Source organism: Carettochelys insculpta, chromosome 26 (assembly GCF_033958435.1).
Source record: "Carettochelys insculpta isolate YL-2023 chromosome 26, ASM3395843v1, whole genome shotgun sequence".
In the NCBI taxonomy this organism is placed as follows: Eukaryota; Metazoa; Chordata; order Testudines; family Carettochelyidae; genus Carettochelys; species Carettochelys insculpta.
This window is the reverse complement of record NC_134162.1, coordinates 11225867-11240920: the sequence shown is the minus strand read 5'-3', so window position 1 is coordinate 11240920 and position 15054 is coordinate 11225867. Positions and strand designations below refer to the sequence as shown.

Below are 15054 nucleotides of genomic sequence, written 5' to 3'. Positions count from 1 at the left end.
CTCTCATTGTCCAAGAGAGAAAGTAATTCTGTAAGCACCATTTAACCTTCTCATGAGAAACAACATAGGGCAGGCTGGTTAAGTGCTGAACTGTTTAAGAGATCATCTGACTCTTCCTAAAGGCAGATATAACAACGCCCAGTACTCTTTGTTTTTCATTCCCTGCTTCCATTTCACATGAAAGATCATTTAGAAATGCTTCTCCTTTCTTTGACAGCGGAGAGATAGATATTTTTCCACCCCAGTAAGCATATAGGTTTTTTTTTTCCCCCAGAAAGAACAGTAGCAAGGTCTCTGCCAGAAAGATTCAGAGCTATTAAGCTGAAAAGTAGTGGCAGTTCGATCCTCAGTCTCTCTGAAGGGAAAAAAAAAAAAAAAAAAAAAAATCTAACCACCACTGTTGAATGCCACAGCTTTGTTTCAAAGACATTGGGTATGGATGTGGGCTAGCTTGCCAGCAGTTCAATGCTGAGAAGACCTGATGCTCATCAACTGGGGAGACACCACCAAATGTTGAGGGTTACAATTGCTCCTCCAGCTGAGTGCACAAAACTGTCCCCACGCCCTTTTTTTTTTTTTAAGCTGGCCCTCACATTTAGAGGCCTTTGCTGGACAAAGTGCCATTGGACAGTCAAACTGCAGCAATGGCAAAGAGCACCCCATACTATGACCATGCAAGTGAGGTGTTTGCAACCCTTATTCATATGTGGGCTGCACTACTGTAACCTTAATAATTACTCCTTGAATCAACCTAGAAAAACTGAGGATAAATGAAGCATTTGGAAGTTAATAAAAACTCACCTTGTTGAGAGTGGGGAACACCAGTAATTTAGGCTCTGTATTATTTGGTTTCAGAACGGAGTATGAAATGTTAATTTTAACATACAAAGCCCCAAAAGACGAGCCCCTTCCTTGCTGTACTGCCACAGCTATTGTGACTCAACTGGATCCCCTCCAGGGGATGCCCTCTGTTTTGGAACCGACTCCCTTCCATGAAATTAGCTGTACCTATTGACCTTTAAAGCACACTGCAAAGCCCAAAGCTTCTGGGAAGGGATAGATAAAAAACTAGCATGTAGGGGTGGGTTAAGTTTGTTGGGTTGTTCGAGTTGGTATCTTTTGGTTAGTTATTTTCTTCTATTTTTATTTTATTTTTACTAGCTCTATCAATAGGAAGGTGGAAGTGTGCTTTGAGCAAAAAGACCCTGGCCAAAACAGAAAGGTCTTTCTTCTGCTGACGCACAAAATGAGTTACTTAACTTCCGCTAGCCGGGATAATGGGAGTTACATAGGTATTGATCACAGATCACACCAAATCCAGAAAGACAACAGGCACTATCACCAGTTTGGACCAGGTATAAGTGGGGAAGGCGTCTACTGGGATTTACCAACACAATAAGGAAGATTCACACTACGCAGGAAATGTTATCAGGGCAAGGGGCAGGAAATGAGCTCAACACTAAATTCTTAAGAGTGAGGAATACAATCAGCTTCCCAGCTGCGAAGTTTAAAGTTTTGTCCTGGGACCTGTTGCATCAGGAATGCAGCCTCCAAGTTTCAAGCAACAAGTATCAGGTTCTCTTTATTTTTTTCCTATTACTCTGAAGTGTACATTATTTAAAGAAAAAAAATTGTGCTTTGTGTTGCAGGGTCAATCTCGTCAGGCAAATTCTACAGTACTATAATCTCAGGCTCTGAAGTGTTAGCATATATTCAACCTCAAAACATCACTTTGTCTCATAGGCTATGTCTAAACTACATGCCAGTGGGAGAGCCCTCTGTTCATTTATACATAGGGCCATTCCAAATCTAAAGTCCATTTTGGTTAATTTCAGTCATATGATTTTTAAAGCAAATGTCATTATTCAGATGTCGGAGAAGGAGCCGTGTTAGTCTGTCTCTTTGAGAACAACAAGAGGTCCTGTGGCACCTTATAGACTACCAGATATTTTGGAGCATAAGCTTTCACGGGCAAAGACTCGCTTCGTCAGATGCATTTAAATCTGTAGCATCAGTGTTTTAACTGTAGGGTCCTGACCTAAAAAGGATCTTTTTGGGGGGTGGGAGGGGGGGTGCGTGAGAGTATCGTAGGAGAGGTTGTGGTACTGCTACTCTTCTTTTTGCGCTATTTCTAGTGACAGAACTGTCCTTACAGCTGGGTGGCTGGAAAGCAGCGGCTGCTGGCCAGGACCCCATTTCTGAAAGCAGAGCCACCACCAGCTGCAGCACATAACTAAGGATAGCATGCTATGGGAATTGCGACCCTTACTTCTGCACTGCTGCCTTCAGAACCAGACCCTCAGTCAGCATCTCTGGCTTCTCAACTCAGGAGTGAGTAGCACAGAAGCGAGGGCGGTACAATGTGGTATTGCCACCCTTAATTCTGCACGGTTAATGGTTGGGCGCTGCATTCAGAGCTAAGCACCCAGCCAATGTCCACCACTCACCAGCCATCCAGCTGTGAAGGCAGCACAGAAGTAATGGTGACATAAGAACATAAGAATGGCCATAGTGGGTCAGACCAAAGGTCCATCAAGCCCAGCATCCCATCTGCCGACGGTGGCCAATGCCAGGTGCCCCAGAGAAGGAGAACAGAAGACAATGATCAAGTGATTTATCTCCTGCCATCCATCTCCTGCCCTTGTTATGAAGGCTAGGGCACCATACTTTATCCCTGGCTAATAGCCATTTATGGACCTAACCTGCAAAAATTTATCAAGCTCTTTTTTAAACCCTAATAGAGTCCTGGCCTTCACAGCCTCCTCGGGCAAGGAGTTCCACAGGTTGACTGTGCGCTGTGTGAAGAAAAATTTCCTTTTATTAGTTTTGAACCTACTACCCATCAATTTCATTTGGTGTCCCCTAGTTCTTGTATTATGGGAAAAGGTAAATAATTTTTCTATATTCACTTTCTCCACACCATTCATGATTTTATATACCTCTATCATATCGCCCCTCAATCGCCTCTTTTCCAAACTGAAAAGTCCCAGTCTCTCTAGCCTCTCCCCATATGGGACAATAACCTTGCAACGCTCTCTGCAAATCCCTTTTGGTTTAGGACCCCAAATTTGAGAAACACTGGACTCCCCAGTGAAATGTGTGTAATGGAGTAAAGAATACACAAAAGACCAGATTTCACAGTCTGTGACATATTTCTCATGGCAGTTAATTAAACAGGGCCCTGTTTATATACCTTCACAGTGGCTGGAGTAGCAAGAGAAACAGCACTGGAGGCACAGCCAAGCAGTGCTTAGTACATATATACCCAAAACTTTCAGGTAGGCTGGTATACAGTACAGTTCAGCCATGCAACTACATTGATATTTATACACCAGCATTGTGTGTAACCAAACAGGATAGCTGTACCCCTAGCCCGCAGTGTAAAGACAGCCATAACGGCTGATTTGACCACACAGTTAACATGGACTCCTACCCAAATTTCAACTCCATTTCCACTCAGTTTTAGGAGTGCTTAAAGCATGGCCTGTGGTAAACCTGTGGCCCACCAGAATTCTATACACGGCCAATGCAACCCCCCTCCCATCCTTGCTCATGCCTCTGTTGGCCAGGATGCCCTCCATTCACTCACTCCTCTCCCACCCAGCACTTCCAGAACATTGTCAATCAGCTGAGTGGCACCCCATCCCTGCTCCTTCCCACAGCTTAAATGCCACAAATCAGCCCATTTAAAATTATTTCCACTTCACACCCTTCGTAAAACCATTTGTAAACGAGGCTTTAGTGAGAAAACCCCTTTGGCTGCACTTGATTGCGCATATATGGTTCATCCTCAACTTCATTTGCATTAGCTCTAACCTAAGTTCACTGGAGGCATTTATGTAACCAACACAAAATGAACACAAGCACTAACCTAAGTTCACTGGAGGCATTTCTGTAACCAAGACAAAAGCATGGAAAACACAAAATGAACACAAGCACTCAGATCCTTTTAGAAATCCAACACCCGTAGGACACGGCACATTTTCATTCAAAGCAAATTACTTTTTCATCTAAACATCATTTCTGTACCCAGTGACCTTTGTAATGAGGTAATTGTTCCTCCCTCTCTGCAGTGAAGATTCTGCCCACTGTTCCATATTCAATCTTAATTTCTTTGAGCACAAATTCTTTTGTTCCTATTTCAGCAGCTTCCAGTAGTACCCTGCAGATAGTACTCCTAAAACATCACGTGCATGCTATTGTAACTAGCTTGTTAAGCACACAGATGTACAGAAAGCACACCATATCTTTTTAAAAGGCAAATTATGATGAAGCACGTATCCGGGGTAGCCGAGTTAGTCTGTATCTTCAAAAAACACAACATAAAGTCCTGTGGCACCTTATAAACTAACAGATATTATTGAACATAAGCTTTTGTGGGCCAGGACCCCCTTTGTCATATCTGCAGGTCTTTGCCTACAGAAGCTTACGTTCCAAGGTATCTGTTAGTCTATAAGGTGCCACAGGACTTCTTGTTGTTTATGATGAAGCAGACACCTTTATGTCAGTGGGTTAGGAAGAGGAAGAGGCACAGACAGAGTCAACACTTCATCAAGGAAAGCAACAAATAGCTACTTTCAGAAATTAGTTTACAAAAAAAGATGCAGCATCCTCAGAGCCACAGAGGTAGCAATGCGTTGTGTGGATGTGGCCCACAAAAACACACAGATCTGCAAGTGTGGCCCAAAATGATGAACAGATTGACACCCACTAATTTAGATTAGGGAGCTGCAAGGAAGCCGTAATCATGCAACGGGCAGTAGAACTCCTAAGTACAGGATGAACCTCTCTAGTCCAGCAACATCCATAATCCAATATGATTTTTATTAGCCAGATGACAATTTATGGGTGTGGCCAAGTTTCCCACAATCACATAAAGTTCGTTTACAGCCACAATAGTCCTGGCTCTCAGTGTTCTGTACTGTTTAGCTGTAATTTACCCCAATTGTCTTCTAATAGCCCAATAAGCCGTGGAAGTGTTGGTAATGCATGCTGCTAGACAATAATGACCTCCCACGGTCCAGCAAATTGTCTCATTCAGCACCCGTCAGGTCCTGAGTGTCCTAGACTGGAGAGGTTCAACTGTACCATCATCAGTATTAACGAAGTTTGATTATTCTCTCCAAAGAAATGTTTTCTAAATTTCTTCAGTATAAACATTAATTTTAAAGTAGAGCAAAAAATTAAAATAAACTAGAAGATCTGTTTGAATGGTCATCAAACCAACAAATAGAAACCTGTATTAACAATTTATAATTCAATGGCAAATAAGCAGACTAATTAAGCAGACTTTAAGCGCACCAGAAAGAAGAATGTGCCATTTTCATTGACCTTACAATCACTGCAATGCCACAGAAATATTCTGATTGAGCTATAAACCTTTTAGGGAGTAAAATATACATAAACAAGGCAAAAGGATCTGCTCACTCAGGAACAAACACTTTGGGGCAATTCAGTCAGTCAATTACAAGTTTGGCAGAAACTGAGCATCTTTTCTCAACAATACAGAACAGAATGGTGTAGAAGGGGATTTTATCAGCTACCCAAAGACTAATTTCCAGGCTACAGTTTCTAGCATTTTTAATTTCATTTTAAATACAAACTGTAAGCTCTCACCGCCTGTCAATCATAAAGCTCTTCATTTACAATTGGCGAATATACTTATTCAAATGTACACGGCTTCCATTTTCTGTCTTTAATCTAAGATAGTGTTTTGCCAAGATGCTATTATTGCATTTTCTTAGAATGAGAAAAAAAAAAGCCTCAAAATTACTAGTGCTGTCTAAATTTCATCACTGTGCCACTTTATTCCTGTAGATCAAATCCCCTCTTGCTTTAGCGTTAATCTGCTTATTCAGTTAACTTTTTAGAGTCAAAATGCCAGGAGCTGCTTACGTGCCACATTTCTAGCACTCTAATCAAGTCTACAGCCTCATACTCTTCTAAACCAGTTTATTTTATAGAAATAAAGGGGCTCCCAAAATAATTTTAACTTGTTAAAAGACTTCTGTAATTTAGCATTTTAGCTGTCTCTGTAAAAAGTCGAGAGTGATTGCCACCCAGCACAGGCATGCCCTAAGACAGTGAAGAGTCAGCCAGGCATTTACCATTCAATAGCCATTGCTTGTGGCTTTTACAAGTTTGAATTGGAAGCATAAACGAATGCGAGATGGTTGCTTAGATTAGTCTTCCAATTCACAGCACTGGCAAACTAATTTGAGTTTAAGGGTACAAAAATAAAATCTTGAGCTTTTATTATACACACATGCACACGTAGCTATATAAAACTTTATTAGAAACATGGACTGGTGGGCAGAGCACACGAGTATTACAGTTAATGAAGCTGAGCCACAAGACTGCCAGCTTGTAACCAAATGTAGTAGGAGAAACCTGGTACAGTCAGAGCTATAGCTTAGCAGTTCCCAAGCTTTCTATCAATCAAGGCAATCTGTCAGCTGTATTTTGCCTTTCTGCAACCCACTCACAAATGCAACTATGAGGGGGTGAGGCCACAAGATCATAGGCCAACGTCAATCATATCTTCCACCACCCACCCCCTCACCCCTATAGCAATGGGGCAGGGGCATCCTCTGTGCTGACACTACAATTCTAATATTGGCCCAGTGCAAAAGGGAGGCTCTGAGCAAGTGGCACAGAATGCCAGAGAGCAAGCCCACCCAGGACTCTCCCTGCAATAGCAGCTCTTGCTCTGCTAGTCTGGGCCTAGTTCGGAGCAGTTACAGCAGCTGAGTCAACACATGTATGGCAGGGAGACCTGGTGTCCTCAAGATAAGCCTCTCCTCCTCCTCTCCCCCACCCCAGAGGCACAATGCACAAACATTCACACAGCAACTTGGAGTTAGCTTGCCTTTACGAATACCCTCATTTTTAGATAAGTTCTGTATATAGGAACCCTACCAATTCCTGCCTTCTGGGGTGCTTAAACCAAACAACTCATCCGCCTACATCCGAGAGGGGGGAAAAAAAAATAAGACAGCAAATCAATGCCTACTGTGTTGTAGGTGGAACTCAAAGCCATCTCAAAGCTTTCTTTTAAGACTACTTCCTCCAACACGTCACATGGCTTTACTCTCCTCTCCAGCTCCCTCATTCATGCACCCCAGTAAGGTCGTGGGCAAAGACCCACTTCGTCAGATGAGGTGGCTCTTTAGCTACAAAAGCTTAAGCTCCAAAAAAAGTCTGTTAGTCTATAAGCTGCCACAGGACTTCTTGTTTTTGCAGATACCAACTAACACAGCTACCCCCTGATATTTGTAGGAGAGAAGGAAGCAAAAGCCATCCCTCTTCAAAACAATGAGAGGTTTGACAACAAAGATGTACAACATTATGCCATGGAACATGCTGGAGCAAACAAAAATTTTCACATTGGATTTGATGGTGCCAGACACATCCAGGATAACTTCCCCACCCCAAAGCCATATTCATATGTATATTTGCTTCCACTTCTAGTACTTAGGAATGACAAGTCATAGGCTTATTTCTTTCAGTGCTAAACCTAACATGTCCTTTGCTTATTCTTTCTTAAACTTCTCATAGACTGCATAGTACTCTCTCATCATGCCCATGTTGACTCCAGAGGGGAAAAAAAATGAACTTTCAAATAATGCCTGTAAACAGGATCATTTTAATGTGATTTTTTTTAAAATTCCAAACCCTTGCTGCTTCTTCAAAGAATGATTAACTTTCACACCAGTGATTCAAGGGCAGCACTTCTGGCTCCACAAGCCCCACAGTGCAACAACAGTAACAACGACATTTTACGGGGAGAAATATCTGGTGTAAATGCATTCAATCCATCTGTGGAGTGATGCTTACTTTTGGAAATAAATGGGCTGAGTTTCCTTAACAAAAAAGTATTGTCAAGCCCACATGTTTCCTGGCTGCAAAATGTCCAAATCAAACACTTCATTACCCAAGTTACACAGACTTTATAATGCATAAATGGGGGGTGGGGAACAGGAGGAGTAAATCTTGTAGCAGAATGGGACTCAGATCAGGGCTCCTATGCCCATCTTTACCATAGAAATCCTTTAGTCCTTGGACAGGTCACTTCACGTCTTAGTTTTCTCTTACTCTCCAATTACTAACATGATGTTTAGAAAAGACAGTTCTTCAAAAATAAGCTGTTAGAAAATTCAAAGTATTAATCTTCCTACACTACAACCACAATCCAAGATCTATCACAACTAACTGTGTGTAGTGTGGTGATTGTGAATCAAATCCCAGCACTAATTCAGATAAATGTATAAAACCTGAAATTGGCATTAACATGTAGGTATCAGTGAGAGACTCACAAGCCAGAAAGGTTTGCCAAATAGAAAGGACAGAAAGAGGTTTTGCTCAGAGCCATTAATGAAAAACTGGATCTTTCAATGATTAATACTACAAACCTCCCCACACTGGCACCTAAAGTAGATAATCCAAGGAGACCAGAAGAACATCATGTTTCAATATAACTCAATAGGTGGATGGATTACAGTTCAATAAACATCTCTCCCTGTGTTACTGTGTAGTGAAGAAACAAACATGAGGTTAAGGAAACCAAATGCTGAAGATGTTTAAATTAACATGGTTGTCACCCAGAGCAGGGAACAAAAAAAACCCATTTGCTAAATTCACAAGTGGTGGGAGATATAATGCACAGAAGCATCCCAAGTGCCTTGCTATTTCATGGCTCACATCTGTCAAAGGCCAGCACTTTTGACCCTCTTGATTCCCTAGTCCAGCAATGAGCAACCTAGGCTAGCAAGTAGGCCGCAGAAGCAACCCTCCTTCACCTGAGTGGGTCTCAAGACTAACATAACCAGGATGGTCTCCCAGAATAGGGCAGTTTTGCTAACTAGACTTGTGCACTTAGAATTTGCAGAATGTGCCTATTGAACCCTAGCAACACTTTGACTGGATGCAGAAGGAGTGCATGGCTCTCACAGTCCACGTTGCCTGCAATCAGCATGTACTAAACTTCACATGCATGTCACTTTTGTAATACCGGTTGGAAAAACTAAAAAACAGGAGAACCTGGCAGCCCTGCACCTTGGCACTGGTAAACAAATTGCCTCATGAGCCACACTGAGAATCCCGATGGGCCTCATGGTGCCCACCACTGCCCTAAGATAGTAGCATAGCATACTGGGTTCCAAAGATCTGAATGGCAGAGGTGTGAGAAGAGCCTGATTCTCCTTCTTTCTGACACGTATAAATCAGGAATAACTATTTATGTCCACAGAGGACTGCCAAAATAAGATAGGCATAACTTATATGAAATCCTGATCCAAAATGAGTTAGAACACTAAAGTTGTTGTGTTTAAATATGGAGTCGAAGCTGCAGATCCAATTACTACAAAAGTCGGTCTGGCTAGATCTAGACTACATCTAGCTGCTACTCATTACAAGTAGTTATAGAAAGGATAAATTAATGCAGGCTGTCAAGTGGGTTCTTTGGTGGGTCAGGCTGCAGTTCCAAATTTTCCAGTAAGTGTTATGGAGTGATCGGGGAATAGAAGAAAATGCCACAATAAAGGCTGTGATTCACATCGGTCATAACGGCACAAAGGTTTTGCCATGTCCCACATTGTAATTTTCAAATAAGCCTGTTTACAACAATATTGGAATATTAGTAATGCAAATACCAGCTTCCAGTTTCTCTTATTTTCTGGTCACCTGACCATTGATGGATACATTTTTAGAGAATAAAAATTTTGCTTCTAATTGACAGATGGTGCATTAAAATAATCCCACTCGAGTGGAATGATGGATCCAAGTTTCGCAGCTGCTTCCACCAAGAATACACATACTTAAAGTTCAGAAAATGTCAATTTAAGAAGTTAGTTTTCAGCAAAAGTTGATAATTTCGCAATCATGAGCAATAAAAACAAAGTCTCCTGAGTTAGGGAAAAACTAATCATGAAACATTTAGACATCCCATTTCAGAAATTCTTCTTATTGCTTATATTTGAGTGACACAACACAGCTGTCCTTTTCCTAATTATGAAAAAGAATACTATTTAGCTGTTTTCACTGTCATCTCTAAATTCATACACCAGAGACAGATATTTAAGCAATTAGGAAGCACTTCACCCTTTTCCTAGGTTTTGCTTTCTAACAAACATGTTTAAATGAGGGTGGAGGCAGACGCAAAGTAGAGGAATCAAGTTACAGACTTCCTCAGAGTTCTGGGCCATGTTTTCTCCCTCTTCAAAAGTTAAATAAAAAGGTCATGGGCAGTGGACTTAGCCAATATACTGTCTTAAAACAAATGCCAGAAATGGAAGAAATCAAGATTTTTTTTTTCCAGTTGTTTAATTTGTTTAAGAGACAAGGGGATGGGCAGGAGTCACTCTACATGAAGAGGAATCATGTTGAGAGTGGGGCAAAAAGCAGAAGGACAGGGAGGCAAGCCCAGTTGAGCCAACACTAGCTGATTGACTACGGCAGGCTCATAAGTAGGCTTAGAAGGATTAGATCAGGGTCAGGAGCTACTGAAAAAAAATCAGTCAGGGGTACAGGAAGTGTACAGGTGTATGAAAGGAGGCTGCCAAGGAGCTGGGGTCTGGGCAAGAGGGTGGGTACAAGGCCAGAATGGGGCTGTAGAGGCCAGCTGGGAGGGAAGGTGCAGGAGCAGACTGAGGGTCCAGGGTGGGGGATGGAAGGTCAGGTGCAGGAGTATACTCAGGGTGAGGAGTCTGCATGGGAGGGAGGAAGTAAGGAGACTGGAGTGGGAAGTCTGTGGGGGAGGAGGTTGCAGGAACAGGCTGGGGGTCCAGGCAGGAGGGGACGTTGAGGGTGATGGGAGGGCGCTTACCTACACAGCTCCAACACCACACATGTGGCTCCACACCCTCCTGCCACTGTTAGGCACTATCACTTGCTGCTCTCACTGGCTGGGAATGACTTTGTGCTACTATCAGCTGCACGTTGTAATTGCTTACTGTGCCCCCTTCCACATATTAATAATATTCTAGTGGGTCCCATCTCACAAAAAACTTAATAAGCATATCACAGTGGTGCCTATAAAGGAAAGTGTCACATGGCTCAGAGGACCTCACCAAAAAGCTACCACCACTTACAGTTGGTCACCTCAACTCACAGACCAGTCACCTGCTCATTTCAAACAGTGGTGAAAGCAAACGGAAGGCATCAGGGCAAGAAGACCACATGGAAATCGAGCCAACAGAGATGAAGAGGATTTATGTGAAATCTGGTGTAGATGCTTGGAATGATTAATAAGCCAAGTTTCACAGCAGGCTGAATTAGACAGAATGTGGCAGGAGGTGTAACTATAGGAGCATCACCTACACATCTTCTGCTAGTTTTGTTCAGCTGTTTACTCTCATTCCATGACCATTCACACACATGCTCACCTCTCCTTTTGTCATGGATTCACTCAAATAGGGAAAAATAGATCCAGGTTCACCAAGAAGTGTATTAAGTGATTTGATTTTTAAAAAGGGGGATTTTTTTAAAGTCTTTTTAGATACGACGTTTCAAGGGAGAAAGAAAACAGTTTTGGAACCTGTGCTATGATAAAGACTTCCCTATTAGATCTCTGTAGCCCCTACTAAAAAGCTATTTACTACAGCTTTCCACAGACTGATTAAATATAGTGCTCTTAGGATCAGAAAGGAAAGAGGAGGAGGAAAAAAAAAAAAAAAAAAAAAACACAACCAAAACCCAGCATGAAGCACTAGCCTTTCTTCCAAGTTTACACCCTAACTCGTACATTGGAAGTGACCATGATCTCCAGCAGTCCCAGATGTGCAGTTGTCCAAGTCATACAAAAATAGCAGGCTGTGTGGTATACCCATCTGTTCTACCACAAGTAGTACAAAAATGGTGAAAGGATTAAAACAATCCAGGCAAGAAGATTATCTTGCACTATGAAACAATCCACTTGGGTGCCATGGAATGTCACTTTCCTGCTGTGTAGATGTCCATCTTCTTAAGCATATAATAGAAAAACAGGGTCCTCCCACCTCCCTTCAACTCCACCCCAGCTCTTAGTAGAATTTCAAGTCACTGTTTAAACAGTCTTGCAAAACTACCTCCATTCTCAAGCAGATTGCCTTGAAGTGCTCTCTTCTTCTCCCATCCACTCATAATGGAAAATATTCTGAAGCTCATGAGAGAGAGGTGCATAACCGATCTGGTCAGTACCAATGGAAGGGCAATTCATTTGTGTTTGAATATCAAAGAAACATGCAATAGGTTAGGAATTGACATTCTACAAAAAACTGACTAGTTTGCTAAGTTAACATGTTTCATTTGAGTAGGTGAGGAGAGGGATTTTTTTTAAATTATATGCAAACATCTTGCAGTTGTGGTGCCTTCTGCTCAAGGATCTCAAGAACTGAACTGAATTTCTTGAGATTCTTGAACATGAATGAATTAGCTTCACATCACCCCCTGAGGGGCAGCCCACACTTCATTATTTTACACAGCTTCTAAGGCACTTGCATCAGATAACAATAAGGCTGTAACCAAATCCCAGTCTCCAACTTCCAGTAATCTGCCTTAACCACAAGGCCATCTCCTCCTCATCTACCACACTCCCTGACACACACAATCCATGTACCAAACAAGAGGTATACAACAAGCTAAATGCAGTTCATTTTCCACCAGCGACAATTTGCCAAGTCACAAGCACACAAGAATGTTTTCCATTAAAATTATCTTGAAAGCTTAAAAACCTATAAATGTTAAACAGTAGCACTTCACCACCAATGGCATGTGATGTTCTGACCAAGTCTTACAGTCATTTGCACCACTACACGCTCCTTTGCAAGTTTATGTATATAAATCACTGCCTTTACAAATGCCAATTACATTCAAAATAGTGTCCCATATATAGACAGCAAACAAAGTGTTAAAACCACAGATGTTCAAAGAAACAAAATGGGAGTTTATTAAGATGAAAGCCTAAATATTCAAGTTTTTTGGCACAGACACCTATGAAGGCTTTATGTGAACAAGGGCCCCCAATAGTGGAAAGTGATATACCTTCTTCTGCTTCTACAGAGGCTTTAAAGGATTCCCTAGGGGAAAAAGAAATTGAAATGCTATTCAGTGCCTAGCACATTTCAAAGCTAGCCATATTTTAAAGCATCCAGCAAAAAAAAAACAAACACTCCAGGTAAACTCAAGGGGTTTCAGATACAGAAAAAAAAATTCCTCTCACTAGGCTGCATTACGACAGCACTGACTTACCCAGGATTCCAATCTGTTGAGGGAAAAAAAAACAAACATTCACTGCAAATCCCTTTACAAGACTGCACTATCACAAAATACTGCAAATTTCTAGTGACTTGCAAAAGCTTCTCCTCATCCCCACCCAAATATCTAGAGCAAATGCCTGCATCAGCAAGTCAAAACTGTAATAATATAGATGGATGTAAAATTATTCCTACCTTTGACCTGAGTGTCATATTCAGCTATGATCTCCTTATCCTTTTTGAATTTAGCTGGCGACGTCATGGTTTTCCTTTTCAAAAAGATTAACCTCAGAACAGATCCACCAGAATGCAACAAATAAATGCACTTTTGTTTCTTCCAAAGAAATGCCCTGGTTTTCTCAAGCCTTCCACCCTTCAAATAAAAGAAAATCAGTCCATGGGAAGAGGGTGTGAGACAGAGCGCACCAACAGAAACATGCAGATGTTAGGAAATCAGCTGGTGAAAGAGGCAGTTTTGTTTCCCTGCACCAAAACCGTTAGCAGCAACAGCAGCAAGCATCAGGCTGGAGAGATCATGTAGCTCCCAAAGGCTTTTCCTGATTATTAACAGTAATAGCACAGTCCAGGAGTGGAAGTCCTGCCGCACAACATGTTTGGGGCTGAGGGGTGGGGGTTGCCTTTCAAAAAAGTGGGGGGGGGCCTCTAAAGTGATGCAGATAAAATCCCAAATGGGAGTAAAACTGAAGGATCGGACTTCTTTCTCTTTGGTTTTGTTGCCTGTAAATAAAAAAAGGATGTTTTGGTTTTTTTTTAAGTTGTCAGTCATGAAATGCAATGAGAAAATTTGAGATTCAAATAATGCTGCATTTGTTTTGCAAATTCTTCTTTAAACAACAAATTACTATTTTATATATTTTACACACACACACACACACACACAAAGGTAAGATGCCCTCATCAATGGAAGAAAAATAATAATAAAAAAAATCTCATTGGGAAACCTCAGTCGCCAAGGGCGGGGAAAGGAATGGGACTGAAAGGTAACTGGCCCATGCAAACAAATCACTCCTCTATATGAATAACGTAGGGATCAAAAGAGGTACTGAAGAAGCAGCAACATGATATGTTGAGAAACTACACCGAAATCCCTAAATTACATGAAATGCAGGAGCTTGAAAATGAATCCACAAACCATTTTGTAAACAAAATTAATCCTTTTCGGCATAGCTAAACCAGCAGTCTTTGATTCACTCCACCGGTCTGCTTTATTTGTTACATATTATTGTAATTACAACTGTTGGGTTCCTCCATCCAGAAATATAGGTATTTCCTCTAGACATCAAAGCTGCTGTGGAAGCAGGGGAAATGGAGCCCAGCACGTGCAAGGCAGATGCAAATCTCCCAGCAGGGGGATGGCAGGGCAAGTCGGGGCTGGGGGTTACAAGTTATTCTGAGCAATGTAAGTAATCAGGAAGATGGGCATTTAGAAGAAAAAAAGTCAGGCAACAACTAGATCCACATCCAACATTAAGCAGAACGTGGCTAGCAGAGACAGGAAACGGGAAAGGGTTACAGACTAGGGTTAGAACATTTAAACGGAAAACAAAACATAAAAAGCATGTCTGGCTGAACTCATAGTTATGGAGGGAGTAGAAGATACTCCAAGCTGCTCTTGCCAGTTCTCAGCAACCTTTATCACCCCAAAGCACCTTACTAGGGAAAGGGGAATAGAACCCAAGAGTCCTGGCTGCCAGCCTCCCTCCATTAGAGGGGAATTGCAGCTGGCATTAGTGGCTCCCAACCCACTGCCGTAACCACTGAGCTGGACAACCACACCCTTGCTTAGGAGTGTGGGGATTGAACC

At 41.8% G+C, this 15054-nt stretch overlaps 1 protein-coding gene across 3 annotated transcripts in view; it reads right to left on the bottom strand.

The window, feature by feature from the left end:
• SRGAP2 (SLIT-ROBO Rho GTPase activating protein 2) overlaps nt 1–13840 on the bottom strand; it is a 196833-nt gene extending 182993 nt beyond the window's left edge. For all 3 annotated transcript variants that reach the window (XM_074977234.1, XM_074977235.1, XM_074977236.1), the window contains exon 1: nt 13425–13840. In XM_074977234.1, coding sequence (XP_074833335.1) covers nt 13425–13491 — 67 coding nt within the window. In that variant the 5' untranslated portion in view covers nt 13492–13840. The remainder of the gene's footprint in view (nt 1–13424) is intronic.
• Nucleotides 13841–15054: the final 1214 nt, after the last annotated feature.